General features: G+C 44.2%; 1 protein-coding gene across 1 annotated transcript; it reads left to right on the forward strand.

Moving 5' to 3' along the window:
* Positions 1-2,472: 2,472 nt before the first annotated feature.
* LOC128684216 (histidine ammonia-lyase-like) lies at positions 2,473-17,219 on the forward strand. Its single transcript, XM_070098181.1, has 10 exons — positions 2,473-2,823; positions 5,075-5,270; positions 6,483-6,578; positions 7,207-7,346; positions 8,159-8,303; positions 10,441-10,527; positions 10,805-10,917; positions 14,157-14,287; positions 14,874-14,991; positions 15,612-17,219. The coding sequence occupies exons 1-10, from the start codon at positions 2,473-2,475 to the stop codon at positions 15,759-15,761; spliced, it is 1,527 nt and encodes a 508-aa protein (XP_069954282.1). The 3' UTR covers positions 15,762-17,219.
* The last annotated feature ends 384 nt before the right edge of the window (positions 17,220-17,603 follow it).

Genomic DNA, 17,603 nt, shown 5'->3' on the forward strand with positions numbered 1-17,603 from the left:
CTTGTATCCCATCTACCTTTTACTCTCAGTGTAGCTACAACTAGAAAGTGATCTGATATATCTGTGGCCCCTCTATAAACATGTACATCCTGAAGTCTACTCAACAGTCTTTTATCTACCAATACATAATCCAACAAACTACTGTCATTTCGCCCTACATCATATCTTGTATACTTATTTATCCTCTTTTTCTTAAAATATGTATTACCTATAACCAAACCCCTTTCTATACAAAGTTCAATCAAAGGGCTCCCATTATCATTTACACCTGGCACCCCAAACTTACCTACCACACCCTCTCTAAAAGTTTCTCCTACTTTAGCATTCAGGTCCCCTACCAAAATTACTCTCTCACTTGGTTCAAAGGCTCCTATACATTCACTTAACATCTCCCAAAATCTCTCTCTCTCCTCTGCATTCCTCTCTTCTCCAGGTGCATACACGCTTATTATGACCCACTTCTCGCATCCAACCTTTACTTTAATCCACATAATTCTTGAATTTACACATTCATATTCTCTTTTCTCCTTCCATAACTGATCATTCAACATTACTGCTACCCCTTCCTTTGCTCTAACTCTCTCAGATACTCCAGATTTAATCCCATTTATTTCCCCCCACCGAAACTCCCCTACCCCCTTCAGCTTTGTTTCGCTTAGGGCCAGGACATCCAACTTCTTTTCATTCATAACATCAGCAATCATCTGTTTCTTGTCATCCGCACTACATCCACGCACATTTAAGCACCCCAGTTTTATAAAGTTTTTCTTCTTCTCTTTTTTAGTAAATGTCTACAGGAGAAGGGGTTACTAGCCCATTGCTCTCGGCATTTTAGTCGCCTCATACGACACGCATGGCTTACGGAGGAAAGATTCTTTTCCACTTCCCCATGGACAATAGAAGAAATAAAGAAGAACAAGAGCTATTTAGAAAAAGGAGAAAAACCTAGATGTATGTATATATATATATGCATGTGCGTATCTGTGAAGTGTGACCAAGGTGTAAGTAGGAGTAGCAAGATATCCCTGTTATCTAGCGTGTTTATGAGACAGAAAAAGAAACCAGCAATCCTACCATCATGCCAAACAGTTACAGGTTTCTGTTTCACAGTCATCTGGCAGGACGGTAGTACTTCCCTGGGTGGTTGCTGTCTACCAACCTACTACCTACTACCTGTTGTAGCATACTAATATGAATATCATCAGACTCATCTGCCGATGACTGACAGGCAGAAAGCATGGACTATAGGAGAGTGAAAGGTACATTATACGGCTCCATTCCATTAGAGGAGAAATCCAAGGGCAATTGCTCCTTGGTAGACTTAGAGGCAAGAAATGAGGGACAAAGGTGAAGCCCTTGGGAGACACGGACAAGATAGTTTCCGATTTCCGTGGCAACTTCAAGAGGTTCTGCAGCACTAACACTAGCATCCCGTAAAACGGGAGCTGGGTCCGGACTGTACTTGCCACACAACTTCCGTACCACGAGAGTCACAGTGGGACCCTCCCCATAGATGATGGTGAGCGTTAAAATCACTTAACAACAAGATGGATGGTGGTACAGAAGAGATCAAAATGCAATATCTGAGATACAGAATGCACGGGAGAGGGAAAGATATAGAGAGCAAACTCTATACCATCTGTACAAATTAATATGAGCTGCAATATAATGCAGCAGAGAACGAGCAAAAACTTATTGATACGGTATACCAAAGCACACAAGAAGTGCGTTCTCATTAAATGATTCATCAGGAAAGGGATCAGAAGAATGTAACAGCACATAGCCTGAAACGGGATGAATAACAGCTGAACAAATTTTGGGCTCTTGTAGCCCGACACACACTGGGAAAAACTGGGAGAGCAACACTTGGATCTCTCCCCAATTACCTCTGAGGCCACGAATATTCCATTGTAAATAAGACATTATTTACAAAGACAGGTATGCCAACAATAAGAAGCGATAAAATCTATGGGCTGTTAGAGTCTGTGAAGTGAACATGTGGGGGTAACAGTAAGTGTATAAGCAAGGAGGAATCAGAATGCTGTGAAGGAAAAGATTGTTGCGAGGATCGTGAAAAAGAAGGGGTAGAAGGAGGTGCGTCGGTGTCCATCGAGGATTTCATCTCCGCAATAGGATGCATTGTTAAAGGTGTGCAAGAGGCAGAGGTATTAACAGAAATGGGTGGAACAGGTGATGAAGTGCCACCAGCAGAAGGTACAGGGGTATGAGAAGAGTCTAGAGAATAGTCCAATAACAAAACCAGGTCAGAACAGGATGGGGAACAGAAAGGGGTCTGGGAGGAGGAGAGTTATCACAGAATGAGGACTCCATGATAGTGGTGCTTCTTTCTTGTTATTTTAAAGAAAAAAGGAAAGAAGGAAAGAAAACAAAGAGGGACAGTGGAGGGACAGTCACTAAGAAGGAATGGAAAGGCCTTAAGTTCGTCCTCTCATCCGAGAGGGCCTCGAGCCCATGAGCAGTGCAGATGCAGCGTGGAACCTGTGCCATACCCTACCCTTCACGCCAGCAAACCAGCGCTCCAGGATAGCAACTTCACATCTACTGAGCCACCTCGGCGGACAAAAGAAAGGGCAGTTGGAAACACACCACAGAGAATACCTCCTTTGGCTGTCGCCTCCCAGAACCGACAGGCAGCCTCTGGAGATATACCCATCATCTGCAGGACTCCCTGCCCACATCTCGAAAATCCAGGAAGGGAGCAGGGCACCTCCAGACAATTCAGATTCCATGGCAAACTACACCACCCCCGAGGGACCCCATGAAGAAGACGAGCCCCAGCACACTACCCCCTACCTAGAAACCGTAATGCCAGAGGGGAGGACCTCAGAGACTACAAACAGGAAGGGGAAAGGGGAGGGTTGGGAGGGGAGAGGAAAGGGGAAAAAAGGGGGGATGGGATGGGACAGGGAAGGGAGGATTAGGGGGTACTTAGTTTCGGTCTGAGGAAGGATACCAAAGGGTTTAATTCCTTAGGCTAAGAGCCTCTTTGCCACATCAAGGGGCCCCCTATGAAGAGGATGAGGATGAGGAATAGGATGGGAGCAAGTACTGTGCCTTGTGGAACAAGGCACAGACTTTACTGCTTATTATTACTCTTTGTGTTATATTTGTTAAGAAGATATAGATCCATCTACCAACTTTTCCTGTTATTCCTTTATCACGCATTTTGTGCACTATTACGCTGTGGTCGCACTTGTCAAAGGCTTTGCAAAGTTTGTGTATACTACATCTGCATTTTGTTTATCCTCTATAGTATCCAGGACGCTGTCATAGTGGTCCAGTAGCTGGGACAGGCAGGAGTGACCTACTGTAAACCCATGTTGCCCTGGGTTGTGTAACTGATGGGTGATCTTGCTTCTTAGACCCTTTCAAAGATTTTTATGATATGGGATGCTAGTGCTATCGGTCTGTAGTTCTTTGCAATTGCTTTACTACCACCTTTGTAGAGTGGGGCTATGTCTGTTGTGTTTAGTGATTGTGGCATAACCCCATAGAATGCTGAAGGCACATGACAGGGGCTTCTTGCAGTTCTTGATGAATACGGAGTTCCATGAATCCGGGCCTTGGGCAGAGTTCATGGGCATGTTATTTACTGTCTTTTCGAAGTTTTGTGGTGTTAGCATAATATCAGAGATTTTTGCGATGACGAAATTTTGGTTCTCGGTCATAAAGAATTCATTTAGATTATCGACCCTAAGCCTGGTTAATGGCTCGCTGAACACTGAGTCCTATTGGGACTTTAGTATCTCACTCGTTTCTTTGCTTTCATCTGTGTAGGTCCCATCTCGCCTAAGCTGGGGCCCAATACTGGATTTGGCATAAGAGAAGAAGTATTTTGTTTTTTTAAATTTCCTTCATGGCTTTTAGTTTTTCCTGAGATTCTTGTCTCCTGTAAGATTCCTTAAGCTTAAGTTCGATATTTGCTATTTCTCTGACCAGTGCCTCCCTTCGTATTTCAGATATATTGGCCTCTCTCAGCAGCTCTGTGATTCTTCGTCTTTGCCTATATAGGGAGTTTCTCTCTCTTTCTAGTTTAAATCTCTTTCGTTTTCTTAATGGAATGTGCCTTGAGCAGACCTCAAGTGCCACATAGCTATTTTTTCTAGGTAAAGGCTCGGGTCCATGTTGTTTAGGATATCTTCCCAGCTTGTTTCATTTAGGACATGGTTGACTTGTTTCCATTGTATGTTTTTGTTATTGAAGTTGAATTTTGTGAAGACACCCTCATGACTGATCACATTTTGCTGGTCAGGAGCCCTGTGCATACATATTTGTGCCTCTGTTATGTTGTGATCTGAGTGCATTGTCTTTGATACGGTAATATTACACATCACATCGTCGTGGTTAGTGAAGATGAGGTCCAACATATTTTAGTCTGGTAGGCTCTAATATTTGCTGGTTTAAAGTGAATTTGGTGCAGAGATATAATAGCTCGTGTATGTGTGTGAATTTTCATTTGAGCTGCCTCCTGGGGTGATCTCTGCTAAAATATTATTTGTTACACTTCTCCATTTTAAGTCTCAAGTTGAAATCTCCCAGTAGTAAGATGTTCGGGGCAAGAGTTGGGAGATTTTCCAGACAGTGGTCAATTTTCAAAAGCTGTTCCTGGAATTGCTGGGAAGTTGCATCCGGAGGCTTGTATACAAACACAATGACAAGGTGGAAATGGAGGAAGTTGGGGCTCGGATGATGTAGATAAGGCAAAGGAGGAATTACAGAGAGGGTGAATGGAAGTGAGGATTAAGTCATAGAGAGAAGTGATAATACCGTAAACATGCTGATTAATTATCACATTAATATCATGAACAACGCAAAATATATGTAGCCAATGCTACCTTAAATGGGCTGAAGTCGCCCCACTCAGTCAATTTTCAAAGGGTGATATTATTTTTAACAGAGATAAGTCCCCATAAGTAAGTTTGTTCAGGTATACACAAATACAGTTACACAGATTATCATACATAGCAGCATATGTGTAGAGAACCTAGGATAACCCTTCTGTTATTTTTATGTTCACAAAAACGCTGAGCTCCTCCCTCTCCTTCCATGGCAGGTGCTAGAAGCCCACGACCTGAAGCCCGTGAAGTTGGGGCCGAAGGAGGGCATCGCTCTCATCAATGGTACACAACTCATCACTTCCATGGGCGCTGAGGCAGTGGAACGAGCGGAGACAGTGGCCCGGCAGGCAGACGTGGTGGCCGCTCTCTCTCTGGAAGTCCTCAAGGGAACCTCAAGAGCCTTTGACAGCGGTAAGTACAAGTCAGTTTTGCTCTGATACTACTGCGTCTGTCTCCATTATTTTTCTTCTTTACTCCCCAGCCCTCATTACAGCCAAAGATGCTATATTTTGCCACGAGGGTAGAGTTTATTGAGCAGCGCCATTTAGCCTGAGTGAACATACTGCTATATTCACTGTGCATATCAACCCAAATAGTTGATACTCCATTGAACATCAAAATGGTATACAATACCGACAGGTTGTTAGGTAAGACACATATGCAACAGTTATACAACTTTATTCCGAAACGTTTCGCCTACACAGTAGGCTTCTTCAGTCGAATACAGAAAGAAGGCAGGAACAGTAGAGATGTGAAGACGATGTAATCAGTCCATCACCCTTGAAGTCGTAGAATTTGAGGTCGTCAGTCCCTCGGCCTGGAGAAGTTCAGTTCCATAGTCAGGAACTATCTGAAGATCAAGCGACAGTGCGGAGACTTAAATACTGTCGGAAGGAGAGGTGCAGGGTAGTAGTAGTAGTGAGAATGTAGCCACTGAGAGGTCATGTCCCTCTCAGATCCAACACTTCTCACTTGAAAAGCTTGTCCAGGCCGAGGGACTGACAACCTCAAATTCTACGACTTCAAGGGTGATGGACTGATTACATCGTCTTCACATCTCTACTGTTCCTGCCTTCTTTCTGTATTCGACTGAAGAAGCCTACTGTGTAGGCGAAACGTTTCGGAATAAAGTTGTCTAACTGTTGCATATGTGTCTTACCTGATACTTCATTGGCGACTTCAACTATACGATTGGCTGTTACAATTAGAACAATAACTTTCCAATTACTACAAAACATGAACTGAGAAGTTACATATTATATCAGTGTAACTCTTGTGATGGCCTTGTAAGCTTCCAGCTCCTGAAATCATGTATTTGTGCGTCACTTCTCCGTTGAGGTCCAACAAAACATTACCGGACTTGATGATAATCAGGCTCGATGGAGCTTCTTATTTAGTCAGTAACCAAATAAACTTTTTAGAAATATCTGGTCCGAGATGTATTAGTATAAACATTACCTTGCAACAGTAACAATCAAGAGGCCAGGAAGATGATACCACAGCAGAAGGTATAGTAGCTGAGACGTACACAGAAGTAGATATAATAATTGTGATTTTAACAGACGTACACAGCAGTGAGACGTATACAGCAGCAGGTATAATAACATGTGTAATCTTGGACAGACGTACACAAGCTGCGACATCACAAGGGCCAGATGGATGTGGCCAGGAGGATCAGAGCTCTCCTGCACAGCGACACCTTCGTCTCCGAGATTGCAGGTATCTGAGAGGGATGAGAGGAAACACAGATGGAGAGGGGACAGAGATAGAGAGAGAGGATAGAAGGGAAAAGGAGGGAGGAAGAAGGTATGAAGAAAAGGAATAGGAAGGAGAGGGAGTGGAGTGAAAGAGGGAAATATATAAATAAAAAACTAAATCTCAGGAAGACAATGACAATGAAACTAAACATTTCAGCCTCTCACTCCAGCAGCGTGTTGTATATAGAGTAGATATTACTGCATTTTCCAGCATAGAAGGCGTGCTTTTTTTCACCCTCCCCCTTCAAAAAGTCTAGGAAAATCACCCTGCGCCTTATATGCTCAAGGTCAGGGTTAAGGGTAGGCTTTGGGTTACGCCACATGCGCTGTATAATCCTACGAGTTTAACGCTCCCCCATAATTATAATAATAATAATTTGAGTTACGCCTGTGAGTTTTAGCTCTCACTTGCCATGGTCTTAAGCTCCTTAAGCTCCGTGATTTGTTTGAAATAGTGCTATTATGATTCAGTGAGTTGAGTTTGCCTGTGAAGTAATTAGCAACCTGAGTTAAAGAACACAATTCTAAAGAGTCTTGATCTGCATGTAACATTTTTTTTCCTTTCCTCTCGCATCTGTGGCCAACGTCAGAGTCTCACCGGTTTTGTGACCGCGTGCAGGATGCCTACACTCTGCGCTGCACCCCGCAGGTCCATGGCATCGTCCACGACACACTCCACTTCGTCAGAGGCATCATAACCGACGAGATGAACTCAGCCACAGACAACCCAGTAAGATATTCTGACTTCCTCAGCAGGTAACACCGCCAGCCATGGCTCGAAGAGGCTCTCTGCTCAAGGCAGGTTCCTTGGCCCGCGTCAGGAAACACTTGTCCTGTTTCCTGATAAACCTTACCTAATCTAACCTAGGTTCTTTGATGCCGATGAGGGGCACTTATTTCCAGGAACTGGATCAACTCTTCCCTTCCCTTCCACGAATCGAACCTAAATGCCTCTCATGTTCTCAAGCATTGTATGATCCCTACAGGTTTTAGCACTATTAATTGGACATCCAAGATGGGAGTGGTGGTGCCTTGTTGGTGAAGGGCTCATGATCCATGACGTTGGAGCAGCCCTCCGCTTCCTCGTACAAAATCTAATTGCCTTCCATTTTTCAGGACTTTACAATTCATAATGGTTTAGCGCTTACCAAGGAATATTAATGACTCTCAGGTTACATGCTAAATCTTCTGTCACCCCGCTGCTGAGGTACAGATGGTGTTTTGTTCGTCAGGAAACAGGACAAGTACCTCCTGACACTGGTGTTGGTGGTAGTGTTTTGTTCGTCAGGAAACAATGAACACTTTTATATGTAAAATTTAAAGAAGACGTAAGATGAAAGGCTATACAGGACATATACACGGAGAGATGCATATTTCTGGGCGTATTTAAGCTCAGAGTTTACTTTAATCCCTATTTTAGGGATTAAATTATTCTTGACTGGTGGTGAATATATATATGTTCTCAGCAGTGCTGCTGTAACTACAAGTCAACACACACACACACGGTGACCACCTCTTACCACCTGTTGCTTCTCCCTCCAGCTGGTGATCTCTGAGAGGAAGGAAATCATTAGTGCCGGGAACTTCCACGGGGAGTACCCGGCCAAGGCAGTCGACTACTTGGCCATCGCTATACACGAGATTGCTAATATGTCTGAGAGGAGGATTGAACGACTTGTTAATCCAGGTAAGAGGCGACCACGTACTTCATGAACGACTTGTCAAATCAGTCAAGTAGCAGGCAACAACATAGCTTACAATGTTTGTGTGGAGGGGGTGTAGGACCATGAGGTCAGGCAGGCAAAAATGTTCACTCCACATGCCAGAAAATCACCCAAATTCGTGAGAATTTCGCCACACGCTGCCACATTATTGTAATGAGTTCTAGAGTGGTAAAGGAGTTCTTGGAAGAATACTCAGGGGCTATGCTTGCTTTATGAGGGGAGACCTGATCGAAGTGTATAAGTGGAAGATAGGTATTACCTGGAGTTTACCTGGAGAGAGTTCCGGGGGTCAACGCCCCCGCGGCCCGGTCTGTGACCAGGCCTCCTGGTGGATCAGAGCCTGATCAACCAGGCTGTTACTGCTGGCTACACGTAAACCAACGTACGAGCCACAGCCCGGCTGGTCAGGAACCGACTTTAGGTGCTTGTCCAGTGCCAGCTTGAAGACTGCCAGGGGTCTGTTGGTAATCCCCCTTATGTATGCTGGGAGGCAGTTGAACAGTCTCGGGCCCCTGACACTTATTGTATGGTCTCTTAACGTGCTAGTGACACCCCTGCTTTTCATTGGGGGGATGTTGCATCGCCTGCCAAGTCTTTTGCTTTCGTTGTGAGTGATTTTCGTGTGCAAGTTCGGTACTAGTCCCTCTAGGATTTTCCAGGTGTATATAATCTTGTATCTCTCCCGCCTGCGTTCCAGGGAATACAGGTTTAGGAACCTCAAGCGCTCCCAGTAATTGAGGTGTTTTATCTCCGTTATGCGCGCCGTGAAGGTTCTCTGTACATTTTCTAGGTCAGTAATTTCACCTGCCTTATTAGTAAAGGGGATATTAATAAGGTCTTGAGGATATCTCTCCAAGAGAGAACCCGCAGTAATGGATTTAAATTAGATAAGTTTAGATTTAGAAAGGACACAGGAAAGTATTGGTTTGGAAATAGGGTAGTTGATGAGTGGAACAGTTTACCTAGTTGGGTTATTGAGGCTAGGACTTTGGGTAGTTTCAAATTTAGGTTGGATAAGTACATGAGTGGGAGGGGTTGGATTTGAGTGGGACTTGCACATCAGAGCTTATTTCTTGGGTAGCATTGAAAATTGGGTTGGTCAAATGTTTTGTTAGTGGGATGAATTGTAAAGGACCTGCCTAGTATGGGCCAACAGGCCTGCCGCAGTGTTCCTCCTTTCTTATGTTCTTATGTTCTTATGTTATTGAGGCTAGATGTCCGAGTCAGCCAGCCCTTGGTCCTGCCTATTTCGTGTCTATTTTGAAATTGAATATACCCACGGCCGCGGGTAAGAGAGTACACTAGTTGTCCGGCACATGCGCATTCAGGGTATATCATTTAGTTCAACCGACCTACTTGTGACTCGCTCAATGGTCCTTACTAACAGTCACTTACACTGACATACCACTATATAAAATACCATTGACAGGCCTACTGCAGTGTTCTTATGCATTTGTAGATGAATGGTTCAGAGAACCGACATGTTGATAAATTAGACACATGTGCAACTCTTGGGTATCTTTATTGAGGAAACGTTTCGCCACACAGTGGCTTCATCAGTCCATACAAAGGAGAATCTTGAAGAACAGGAGGAGAATGAGGTAATCAGTCCCTCAACCTTGAGTCGATGTGGTCAGTCCATCAATCTTATGCATGTTAATCCAGGTGAGAGACAACTACACACTTGAATGAACGACTTGCTACATGAGGTCAGACTAGAGAATCCACCAGAGAACGACTTGTTATACTAATAGTAGAAAAATTACTCGTGTTGCCATTTAAAAAAACTAAATTATGCCATGTTGACACAAGCTCCATAATGTTCGGTGGGTAGAAATAAGTGATAGCAGACTCGATACTTTACATCTGCAAACTAAAGTGAACTGGTGAGCAGTGGAAATTTTTTTTTTTATCTCTGGAGCAATATTCACCTCGTGAGTTTTCAGAGACCAGGCAATTCTTTCCCTTCGGAATAGTACTGCAGATTAATAGCAAATTAAGCCTTTAGTAGCACCAATAAAAGTTAGACATAAAGGGTGAACAGGCATCGATGTATTGTAAGTCAGTGTATTTATGCTTGTCTCTCCCTGCTGTGTGCAGCCCTCAGCGAGCTGCCAGCATTCCTAGTGAGTGAAGGAGGTCTCAACTCTGGCTTCATGATAGCTCACTGCACTGCCGCCGCCCTCGGTATGTATTTCACCGTCTGTATCTCACTGTCCATTAGTGTGTCATCATCTCTCAGTGTGTCACCCTCGCTATCTCTCCATCTCTCATTATAAGTGTCAAATGTAACTACTAGAAGAATACCATCAATTTCCTACAAGTTTTCCATCTTGCCTACCAAATGAGGCTTCAGTATTTTCGTATATATTCTATTATTTTACTACGTACTGTATTTTGTATCAATCTGTACTTATTTTCCTTCCTTCCCCCTGAATTTTTGTGTGACTGCTGTGACGGACAGTGTCAGAGAACAAGGTGTTGTGCCACCCCGCTAGTGTGGACTCCCTAACTACCTCAGCGGGAACAGAGGACCATGTCTCCATGGGTGGCTTCGGGGCACGCAAGGCTCTCATGGTACGTACACCTGCAAGGCTCTCATGGTACGTACACCTGCAAGGCTCTCATGGTACCTACACTGCAAGGCTCTCATGGTAAGTACACCTGCAAGGCTCTCATGGTAAGTACACCTGCAAGGCTCTCATGGTACGTACACCTGCAAGGCTCTCATGGTACCTACACTGCAAGGCTCTCATGGTAAGTACACCTGCAAGGCTCTCATGGTAAGTACACCTGCAAGGCTCTCATGCTACGCACACCTGCAAGGCTCTCATTGTACGTACACATGCAAGGCTCTCATTGTACGTACACCTGCAAGGCTCTCATTGTACGTACACATGCAAGGCTCTCATTGTACGTACACCTGCAAGGCTCTCATGGTACGTACACCTGCAAGGCTCTCATGGTACCTACACTGCAAGGCTCTCATGGTAAGTACACCTGCAAGGCTCTCATGCTACGCACACCTGCAAGGCTCTCATTGTACGTACACATGCAAGGCTCTCATTGTACGTACACCTGCAAGGCTCTCATTGTACGTACACCTGCAAGGCTCTCATTGTACGTACACCTGCAAGGCTCTCATGGTACGTACACCTGCAAGGCTCTCATGGTACCTACACTGCAAGGCTCTCATGGTAAGTACACCTGCAAGGCTCTCATGCTATGCACACCTTCAAGGCTCTCATTGTACGTACACATGCAAGGCTCTCATTGTACGTACACCTGCAAGGCTCTCATGGTACGTACACCTGCAAGGCTCTCATGGTACGTACACCTGCAAGGCTCTCATGATACGTACACCTGCAAGGCTCTCATGGTACGCACGCATGCAATTCTCTCATGGTACGTATACATGCAACGCTCTCATGCTACGTACACTGCAAGGCTCTCATGGTACGTACACTGCAAGGCTCTCATGGTACGTACACACGCAAGGCTATCATGATTCGTACACTCACAAAGCTCTCATGGTACGTACGCACGCAAGGCTTTCATGATACGTACACCTGCAAGGCTCTCATGGTACGTACACCAGCAAGGCTCTCATGATATATACACCTGCAAGGCTCTCATGGTACGTACACCAGCAAGGCTCTCATGGTACGTACACCTTCAAGGTTCTCGTGTGGTACGTACATCCACAAGACTTTCATGGTACGTACACCTTCAAGGTTCTCGTGTGGTACGTACACCCACAAGGCTCTCATGGTACGTACACCTTCAAGGTTCTCGTGTGGTACGTACACCCACAAGGCTCTCATGGTACGTACACCTTCAAAGTTCTCGTGTGGTACGTACACCCACAAGGCTCTCATGGTACGTACACCCACAAGGCTCTCATGGTACGTACACCTTCAAAGTTCTCGTGTGGTACGTACACCCACAAGGCTCTCATGGTATGTACACCTACAAGGTTTTCATGGTATGTACACCTACAAGGTTCTCGTGTGGTACGTGCACCCACAAGGCTCTCATCGTACGTACACCCACAAGGCTCTCATGGTATGTACACCTACAATGTTTTCATGGTATGTACACCCACAAGGTTCTCGTGTGGTACGTACACCCACAAGGCTCTCATGGTACGTACACCCACAAGGCTCTCATGGTATGTACACCTACAAGGTTCTCGTGTGGTACGTGCACCCACAAGGCTCTCATGGTACGTGCACCCACAAGGCTCTCATGGTACGTACACCCACAAGGCTCTCATGGTACGTACACCCACAAGGCTCTCATAGTACGTACACCCACAAGGCTCTCATGGTACGTACACCCACAAGGCTCTCATCGTACGTGCACCCACAAGGCTCTCATGGTATGTACACCTTCAAGGTTCTCGTGTGGTACGTACACCCACAAGACTCTCATGGTACGTACACCCACAAGGCTCTCATGGCACGTACACCCACAAGGCTCTCATGGTACGTACACCTTCAAGGTTCTCGTGTGGTACGTGCACCCACAAGACTCTCATGGTACAAACCATACCCCCGGCCGGGATTGAACCCGCGGTCATAGAGTCTCAAAACTCCAGCCCAGTTTGTTTGTTTGCAATCGTGTCATTACGATTTCTTGAGTCACTCTCATGGTACGTACACCCACAAGGCTCTCATGGTACGTACACCCACAAGGCTCTCATGGTACGTACACCCACAAGGCTCTCATGGTATGTACACCTACAAGGTTCTCGTGTGGTACGTGCACCCACAAGGCTCTCATGGTACGTGCACCCACAAGGCTCTCATGGTACGTACACCCACAAGGCTCTCATGGTACGTACACCCACAAGGCTCTCATAGTACGTACACCCACAAGGCTCTCATGGTACGTACACCCACAAGGCTCTCATCGTACGTGCACCCACAAGGCTCTCATGGTATGTACACCTTCAAGGTTCTCGTGTGGTACGTACACCCACAAGACTCTCATGGTACGTACACCCACAAGGCTCTCATGGCACGTACACCCACAAGGCTCTCATGGTACGTACACCTTCAAGGTTCTCGTGTGGTACGTGCACCCACAAGACTCTCATGGTACAAACCATACCCCCGGCCGGGATTGAACCCGCGGTCATAGAGTCTCAAAACTCCAGCCCAGTTTGTTTGTTTGCAATCGTGTCATTACGATTTCTTGAGTCACTCTCATGGTACGTACACCCACAAGGCTCTCATGGTACGTACACCCACAAGGCTCTCATGGTACGTACACCCACAAGGCTCTCATGGTACGTACACCCACAAGCCTCTCATGGTACGTACACCCACAAGGCTCTCATGGTACGTACACCCACAAGGCTCTCATGGTACGTACACCTACAAGGCTCTCATGGTACGTACACCCACAAGGCTCTCATGGTACGTACACCCACAAGGCTCTCATGGTACGTACACCTACAAGGCTCTCATGGTACGTACACCCACAAGGCTCTCATGGTACGTACACCCACAAGGCTCTCATGGTACGTACACCCACAAGGCTCTCATGGTACGTACACCTACAAGGCTCTCATGGTACGTACACCCACAAGGCTCTCATGGTATGTACAACCCAGAATTTAGGGAACAAATTATAAAATATGTTTCTGTAAAATTGACCATTATCAAGAAATGAACGAAATAACGACTAAAGTCTCCATCCAAATCGTATATTAGTTATAATTTGCTTCAGTAACTTTATTATAACATTCCCCACAAACACCTGTAACAGTTACAAAACAGTCATCACAGCGGCTACTATATTTACCTCAGGTAGTGGAGAACGTGGAGAGAGTCATTGCTATAGAACTGATGGCAGCGTGTCAGGCGATTGAGTTCCTACGACCTCTCAAGACGACCACACCCCTGGAAGAAGTCATCAAAGTCGTCCGCTCCGTGGTTAGGTAAGAGAGAGAGTGGAAGGGATGGAGAAGATGAAGGAGAGAAAATGAATAGGTAGGTTGATGGGAGAAAAAAAGGGAGAGTGAGAGGGTATTAGGGAGGGAGAGATGTTAATATTCATAAAACAGTAAATTTATACTTCCCGTAATGAAGAACAAAAAAAAAAAAAAGCAAAGATTAAGTCTACGAAACCCAGCTACCGTGAGTAATTTCCTGTTTATTTTCTTATCACATTGTCTCCAATATCTTAGTGAATAACTGTGCTAGTGGCTTTCTTAGACCTTCAGCTACTTCTTTCAGTATCCCAGCGATAGGTTCTTATCTCCCAGTCTTCAATGTATTCAGTTTTCTCCGTAATATCACTACTTCACCACTTGATATAGTAATGTCTCCCGGCTACGAGGGTGATATTATCCCTCATTCCTATCTAGTTATGAAAAGGCAGCGGAAATTCTGACTAAGTTCTTCACATAACTGACCTCTTATGGGAAGTGCCTTGATGCCGGTGAGGATCGGTATTTCTGGCCCAGTAGAGTCTCACCTTCGTCTGTTCCAACAGCAGAGTTTCACCTATGTTTGTTCCAACAGGCCCTACGACAAGGATCGCTTCCTGGCCCCTGACATAGATACCATCACTGAACTCCTGAAGGATAACAAGATCTGGCTGGCTGTGAGGCACCACATCGAACACTACCACTCTGTCCAGGTGAGCAGCACCAGAGTTAGGTCAGGCTGACAACATGAGCTGAGAGAGTGAGAACATCACTTCATCTGAAACCATTTATCCCCAGGATGACTCGAGTCTGGAACACATTCGTACAGCATAATGATGTCAACGAGATAAAGTCAGTTGATCAAATGAAAATGCTGGCCCACAGATGGCTCCAACTTCATCCTGTTCCCTACTTGTATGTTTCATAACAATAAAAATGCTTTCAAATGAGCTGATGTAGGTAACAGCTCTTAGCTTGTCAATAAAGTTAGGAATCCTTAACTTGTCAATAGCTTGTCAATAAAGTTAGGGATCCTTAACCTAACCTTGTCAAACCCTGTGTAAAAAAAAAAAGTCAAAAGGAAACTGAGAATAAGGTGTATCAAAATGGGTCATAAAAATATCAAACAGTTTAATAAGACAAAACTGACTCAGTAAAATGCTGCCATATACATATAATTTCACCAATAACAATGCAAAAGCAAAAAGCGGAGAATGTGAGGGGATTTGTAATATTTTTCAAACAATGTCTCAGAAAACCTCTCCTTCCTTTAATAACAACTCTTAGTCTTTGTTTTTCAAGCTTCTTGATGTGTATGTTCCTCCTTCATCAGCATGTGGAAACAAGGGTGTTCTCCCCAAGCATGAGCTTCATAGGAAGCGGTCCTCCTCGGCCCTTCAAGAGAAGCCTCAACAACGGCAGACCAACACGCTCCCCCGCCACCAAGACCAAAAGGCAGAGAACCTGCAGCAAGAATAACTAACACACGGTTACTCTCACCAAGTATAGTGACGGGGCAGTCACATCCAGCCCTGCCAAGCACCGTAGTAACGAACACCAGTGCAACTGGAGCTCCAAACACCAGTGCACGACGAAAACGAGACACCAAATCCGTAGCAACGACGACCAGATTTAGTCAGTAGCTAAAGCAAACGTAACAGTATCCAGAACATAGTCACAACCTCCAACAAGCTTAATAAATTATAATAATTATTTAAACAATACAAAATCAGAATTTTATATTCAACACTATTCTGAATGGATCAGAGGCAGACTAGTTTCATGAGCATAGCAACTTAAAACTGAAATCATGACCAGGCACTGAGAATGCTGGTCTCTTGAGCATTTTGTAGCCTTGAATCTCTACTTAAAAGTTCAAAGATAAAGTTTATTGTAAAAATGGGTATTGTGTGGTAAAGGCGTTGTTGTTGGGTCGTATTTTGTATGATGCATTGTTATTATTATTTATTAATATTATGACAACGACTGTGATGCTGGCAGTGTCTTTTCGGGTAGTGATATTTAGCGATGTTCATCACTTAGCGATGTTCATCACTTAGCGATGTTCATCACTTACTGATACTCATCACTTTGCGATGTTCATTACTTAGCGATGTTCATTATTTAGTGATGTTATAGTTATTTGCTTTATATCATATTTAGTGATTATTTCAAAGAGCAGTTTTCTCTCACACTTTGTGTGTAAGTGTAAGCATGTATTCGTGAAAGCACGAGTATATTTAAGTATCTGTGTATGTAAGTTGCTTGTGTGAATGTATATGTGTAGTCACATGGTTGTGTATGTCAGTGATATACTATACAGATAAGTATGAGATAATCATACAAACTGCGGCTTAACACATTTTAATGATATGATGTTTCTTCTACCAGTGACGTTATCAACTCTGCAGAACTGATAACGTTCCTGGTGGACGTTTCATCTACCAGTGACGTTACGAACTCTGCAGAACGTCTTATCAGTAAAATACCATAAACCACATACTGTATCTTATTAACTGGCTCAATTGCGTCTGAGGATTAAATTTCAGGTATTGGGTTCCGCCTTTGCACTCGGAAAAACTGGATTTCCTTATATTTACTTTTAAATTCATATATTCTGAAGAAATTCTCTCTTGTTTCCATTTAGTTTTTAGAGTTTTAAGTTTCCCGTTGTGTCCCCTTACTCTGTTCTCTCTACTTTAAACAGTCTCTTATTAACTTTGCCGTTACAGCTTCATTACTCCGCTGGTTCTCTTATGTGAGTGATGTAAGATCAACCTTTCTTAACCTATCCTCGTATTCCAGCCTTGTAAGAAATCTTTGAACTTTCTTAGGCTTCGTTCATGCTCGGCGAGATTGCGGTTTCATGCTGGAGCCGCGTACTCAATCACTGGTCTCGTGTATGCCGTGTACTTTGATTTTTTTTATATTTTATTTAAAACAGCACATTACATAAGATAAAGTATAAATATATATATATATATATATATATATATATATATATATATATATATATATATATATATATATATATATATATATATATATAAACACACACAAGCAGAACCAAAAATATTCTAAGAACTATCCATATCCTAAACACACCACCACCACCACACAACGGAGGTAGGGCCCTACCCCCCCACCTCACATCCTCCCACCCAGCAAACCTACAGCATAACAAAAGGGTATACAAAGGAAATAAAATGAAAATATGCTTACTGACATGAAATTCGTAATTATGGCATGCTGAGTCATCATGCCGACTATGTTCTGCAGACCGCACGTCACTGCCCCAGCAGAATTCCCCCCCCCCCAACCTGCC

Source organism: Cherax quadricarinatus, chromosome 4, assembly GCF_038502225.1.
Source record: "Cherax quadricarinatus isolate ZL_2023a chromosome 4, ASM3850222v1, whole genome shotgun sequence".
Classification (NCBI taxonomy): Eukaryota; Metazoa; Arthropoda; class Malacostraca; order Decapoda; family Parastacidae; genus Cherax; species Cherax quadricarinatus.